General features: G+C 50.8%; 1 protein-coding gene across 1 annotated transcript in view; it reads right to left on the reverse strand.

Moving 5' to 3' along the window:
* The window catches only part of ITGB3 (integrin subunit beta 3), a 52,390-nt gene extending 46,800 nt beyond the window's left edge, over positions 1-5,590 (reverse strand). The window contains exon 1 of the mRNA XM_079797499.1: positions 5,453-5,590. Within this exon, the coding sequence (XP_079653625.1) occupies positions 5,453-5,519 (67 nt within the window). The 5' untranslated portion in view covers positions 5,520-5,590. The remainder of the gene's footprint in view (positions 1-5,452) is intronic.
* Positions 5,591-6,000: the final 410 nt, after the last annotated feature.

Below are 6,000 nucleotides of genomic sequence, written 5' to 3' on the forward strand. Positions count from 1 at the left end.
GATGACAAAGGAGCTCAAGGGAACTGCTTAGGGCAGCGATTTTCAACCGGTGTGTTGTGGCAGACGCACTGGTGTGCCACAAGAATTTTTAAAACCTGCCATACCTGACTGTTTAGTCAGGAGCACTGACTTTTTTTCCCTTAGACTATCAAATAAAAAAAATGACAACAACCAACACAACAACAGCTGTTCAGTGTGAATGAGTCAGTATTGTACCTTTTTTTCCCCCTCAGGTTGGTAAAAAATATAACTTTTTTTTTTTGGTGTGGTGCAGAATTTTAATAATTAGTTTTATGTGTCCATGAGATGAAAAAGGTTGAAAATCGCTGGTTTAGAGTGATGGAAATATTCTCTATCTCGATTATGCTGATGGTTACCTCAATGTGCATTTGTCAAAATTCATAGAACTGTACACCCTAAAAAGAATAAACTTTAATGTATGTAAATTATACCTCAATAAACTCAAATTTTAGAAATGAGCGTTCCTGGAGATGCTGTGTGCGTGGAGAGTTTCACATTTAAATAAGTGCCGGCGTTTGACACCGGGAGAATAGGCAGTGTGATTTCCCTGCTCCCACCTGCATCTCCATTTGTGACCTGAGCTCCATCAGGCACAATGATCTTCCCGCTCAGGAAGGGTCAGGGTTCAGAAGGGAGAAGGGGCGATGGGGTAAAGCAGCAGGCCAGCTCTGTGGGCACCAGAGGGGGCTGGGTCAAGTCCAGTGGTTTATCCCTAAAGCTGCTCCGTCATTCCCCCAGTTAATTATCTGTCTGCTGATTCATGAGTTGTGGTTCCTGTGGTCATGCTTCCTCACTATTCCTGCCAACGAGGGCCGGAGGATGCTTAGGGCTGGGGAGGATGATAACCAGAGATCCCCAGTGGGGTGGGGAGTTGCAGAGGAGGCATTTCTATTAGGAAATTCCAAAGTCATATCCAGACTCCCCCTCCTCACTGTTGCCTCCTGGCCCTCTTTTACGTTGTCCCCAGGAGACCTCTGTCACTCACACTCACAATTTTGAGAAGGATAAAGGAGAGTGGCGCCCTCCTGTGTGTCTCATACAGGAAGGTTGGGGGTGGGAGACAGACACTTCTCAGAGGGTCCCCTGACTTTCCAGCACCCTCAGATCAAAGGTCTAAATGGTGCAATAGTGCAAAGGTCCAAATGTGCAAAGAATTCATGGTCTCGGCTGTATTCGACGAATGCCCAGATGGAGCACTTGAGGGTCTTCTGTGAATGAATGCAGATACGCAAATATTGAGTTTCTGAAAGTGAGGCACATCACCTCTAGGTGCCTTTTCCTAGCATTCCATAGGTATTTATGTTGCTGCCTATGTGCCAGGCATTGGACCAAAAAAATGTTGACCAAATTGACATGTCCTTCTCCTCATGGAACCTGAAATCTCATGGACAACTTTCCTTTCCTCTTTACCCAGAGACAGAATTTAAGATTTTCTCATGGACAAAGCAAATGGATAAGCCTCTCTTTCTTAGCCTCTTCCACGGGTTCTTGTTGGGACAGAATGGCTGAGATATGCCAAGCCACCAACAGCAAATGGGTTGGAATCAAAAGGGATCCCTTGTTACATAGGTGTGGGGAAAGGACCCCATCGGTCTCAGAGCTTGGATTGCACACACTCATGAAGCAGTGACACTCTTGCCTCCAGTACATAGTAGATAGCATGGAGAGCAAGAACAATGACAACAGTAGCTGCCATTTATTGAATGTTTATTTTGTGCCTTTTCTCGTTTAATTGGCACAATCAGAGAAGTATTGTTTTCTCCACTTTACAGATGAGGAAACTGAGGACTCAAGAGATTAAGTAACTTGCCCAAGGTCACACAGCCAACAAGAGTTGAAATCAAGAATTAAACCCACATCTGACTGGCTTTAAGCATAGCTGTCCCTTTCCCCAGCCAACAAGCTTTCCTCCCATGTCTCTTCGGGCCCTGAGAATTGCTGCACAGGGCTCAGTTGTAGAGTTTCCAAGATACAAGATCAGAAGGAGAAATCAGTACCCCAGCTCAGAACGAATAAGTTTAGATGATGATAGCAAATAAAACTTACCCATTGGGTCCCAAATTAGAATAAAGACCTACATATGGGGAAGCCACAAAACCCAGTACTTCTTGGGTGATGCTGAAAAGGTCACCTCTGAACATAAGTTCCAAAACTCAGTTCTACCCTCAAACAACCTCTCTTCTCTCCATACCAGACCCTACTATTCTGGGAGCGTCTCTTTGCCACCCACACGCAGCTCTTTCCGTGTCCCCTCGACACTGTGTGTCCCAACATAACTCTCCTATTCTCATCCACCACCTGCTGCCCCAGGATCTGATGATGCCTGCAACCCAGCCACAGGTAGTGTTTACTAGTAAGAGCATAGGGGTTTCAAATATAAAATATCTGCTTTCACTGGGGGCGGATTACTTGAAGATCTGGCTCTAGAGCCCATGCTTTTAAACACTATTCTACCCTGCCTCAGAGGGGGTCTGGGACTAGATCGGCACAATCAGTCACCACTGCTGAAATCACCCAAATTATAACAAATCTGCGAACAGATCTCCTACAAGATATTGAATGCAAACTTAGGTATGTCAATGCAGTGGAATCCTATATGAATCATTACAATGTGTAAACCTGATCAACAAAAGATATACTAAGGTTGAGGAGTGGAGAGAAAAACACCAGAAGAACATATACACTCTTCATCTTCACTAATATTGAGCCAGGAACCACAGCAGGCTCTCTCTATCGTATGGTACCTTACTTCTAAAACTGTAAAAAAATATATAATGATTAGACTCAGAAATCATCCAGAAATTCAGAAAGCTGTGGATGTGAAAAGAAAAGAAAGGAAAAAATGGTTTAAGTTCACAGAAGCAGGTTCTCCATAAAAGACAGCTGAGTTGCCCTTCTGTATGTCCCCACTGCCCCCATCAACAGCAGGCCACATCTGAGCCACGGCTCTCACAACTCCCAGGGCAGAATCCTGGAGACTCACAGTTCTGTGCCATGGTCATCAGGCTGCTCATCGCAGACTGAAGATATCAGTTGACCTGTTCGTGTATCCATCACATGGGAAGCTTCAGCAATAACAACTTAGCCCCCTATGTATTATCTGTAACTCTTCATGAATATTATCATTCACAGAATGTGGTGATGGTGTCCTGGGTGTATACTTTTCTCCAAACTTATCTAGTCTTATATGATACTAGAGGCCTGGTGCACGACATTCGTGCACTGGGGGAGAGGGGGTCTCTCAGCCTGGCCTGTGCCCTCTTGCAGTCCAGGACCCCTCGGGGATGTCTGATTGCCAGCTTAGGCCTGCTCTCCGCGACATACCCCGAGGGGTCCTTAGCACTGCCCCTCGGAGACAGGAGAGGCTTCTGACACCGCTGGGCTCGCCAGCTGTGAGCTTGGCTTCTGGCTGAGCTCCTGTGTTGAGCATCTGCCCCCTGGTGGTCAGTGTGTGTCATAGTGACTGGTTGTTCTGCTGTTTGGTCGATTTGCATATTAGGATTTTATTATATAGGCTATAGGTACTTGTAATTTTTTAAAAAGATATTGTTGCCTTGTCCTGTATAATCTCTTACACACATACTTTGTGCCGCGCCAGCACAGCCAAGGGTTCGGCGAGCCTGAGGGAGGGCTGGTGAAGGATGAAGAAAAAGACAGACAAGAGAATAAGCTGGGTCTAGGTGGATCTTCTGTGCCTTGCTGAGGCCACAGAACAGATCCAGACTGCAAAGCTGATGCTTTATTTATAGTCAGGGGCAAACAAGGTAATTTACAATGTTCTTGTAAGTTTCACTTGTTTTGGCAGCACTTGCTGCCCCTCCCACAGCCCATTAGCTACCCAGGAAAGATCTAGGGAGCAGTTACAAGATCAAGCTTAATTATGCTTAGAAGGCTGTGCCCTCCAAGCTGGGACGTGTTTGCGACAGGTCATTCCAAGGCCTAACCCTATAACTGCTCCCTACACTTCTCTTTTTTTTTATTTATTTGTACTGATTTCAGAGAGGAAGGAAGAGGGAGAGAGAGATAGAAACATCAATGATGAGAGAGAATCACTGATTGGCTGCCTCCTGCATGCCCCCTACTGGGGACCTAACAGCAACCCCGGCAGAATCTAACCTGGGACCCTTCAGTCTGCAGGCTGATGCTCCATCCACTGAGCCAAACCTGCTAGGGCTATACACACACTTCTTGAAGGTAGTCATCAAAGTATTTTTTCTCATCAAAGTATTTTTGAATAGCTATCTTTTGAAATGGACTTATCAATAAATCTTACTTAAAAAAAAAAAAAAGTACTTTCGCCCTAGCCGGTTTGGCTCAGTGGATAGAGCGGTGGCCTGCAGACCAAAGGGTCCGGGGTTGATTTCCGTCAATGGCCCAGGCCCTGGTCAGGGGCGTATGCAGGAGGTTAATCGAATGTGTTTCTCTCACATCGATATTTCTCTGTCTTTCCCTCTCCCTTCCACTCTCTCTACAATCAATGGGGGAAACATATCCTCGGGTGAGTATTTAAAACACACACACAGTACTTTCTGCAGGATCTAAATTGTTACAAGAAGTACCACTCCCTTCATTGAAAGTACATAAATGAACACTTGTAACTCCTCTGCACGGGAACACCCAGAGGACTAGGAGCCAGAGTTTTCTCTGGGAAGGTCACCGAGGCTCTGAAGAACCACGGGCAGCACCCCCCGGCTGCGCTGTGCTCTGCCCCTCCCCAGCCCCAATGACGCCCAGTGCCAACTGCCGTGGCCGCTGATGGTGTGTGCAGCCGCAGGAGAGACAAAGCCAGGGACCCCGGCCGGCCGCAGGGACCCTCGGCGTGGCTCTCGCAGGCACTGGAGATGCTTCCGATGCGAGGTCCGTCCCGGGAGCAGCGGCCTCGCCGCCACCCCGGGAACACCGTCGGAGGCAGAGCCTTCATCCCTCCGAATCGCTCCCGCGGGGAGCCACCAAGTTTAAGAAAATGAAAAGTAAAACTTGGGAGAAGTCCAACACAAGGAAAAAGAGGAATGTCGAGTAACAGGCAAACCCGCGCGCTCACCTCTCATCTGAGAAACTGTAACCTCCGGCCTCAGCCAACGCGCGGCTCGCCCCGCGGGCCAGGTCACCTGCGAAGAGCGCAGCCCCGGCTGAATGCGGGGCTCAGCGCAGCGCGCACGGCGAGGCCGCCCAGAGCGGGCGCCTCACCCGGCCAAAGCCTTCTGCGCCCCGGAGGACCATCCCCTGCGTAGCCCGTCACCCTGACACTCCGGGGCCGGGAAGGTCCCCCAGGGGGCTCCAGGCTGCGACGGCCCCAGCCTGGCCCCGCTCTCTCCGTGAGCAGCCGCGCCGGCCGGGTTTCCCCGCTCCAACGCTGCCACCTTGGCTGCGGCAGGATGCCCGACGCGGACCACCTGGGGGCGGCGTTCCCACCGCCCGGAGCCTCACTCACCTCCGACGCCGACGCCCGCCAGCGCCCCCAGCACCAGCACCGCGGCCCAGAGCGGCTGCGCTCGCATCTCGTCCGCCCGCCGCCACGCTCCGCCTCGGCTGCGCCCGCCCGCCCCACGCCGAGCAGCAGAGCCCGGGGCCGCTTTTCCCGCAGCTGGAGGGGCGGGGAGGGGAGGGGACGCCGTGGGTGGGACGCAACGGGGCGGGCCGCGGACTCGCGCTTCCTCCCCGAGGGCCCTTTTCTGGTCTCTGAGCCGGAGAGGGGGCGGTGGAAAACCGCGCCTTCTCTCGCAGAACCTCCATCCGGGGGCGCGGTTGGGACCACGGGCAGGGCGCATCCTCCGCAGACACCCTGGTCCCGGCGTCCACACCGGTGCCCTGGGTTCGCTTAGGAAAGCCAGGAGCACGTGGCCCCTCTCCGGACCGAGTCCCACCTCCTCAGACAACCCGCAGGTCTTTCTCTTTCACCTGCATTGCACTCTCCCTCCGGGCCTTGAGTATCATTCATTCACACTTCCATTCATTTAATTGACAAATATCTGTGGACTG

The sequence above is a fragment of the Cnephaeus nilssonii genome (genome assembly GCF_951640355.1).
Source record: "Cnephaeus nilssonii genome assembly, chromosome: 19".
Taxonomy (NCBI): Eukaryota; Metazoa; Chordata; class Mammalia; order Chiroptera; family Vespertilionidae; genus Cnephaeus; species Cnephaeus nilssonii.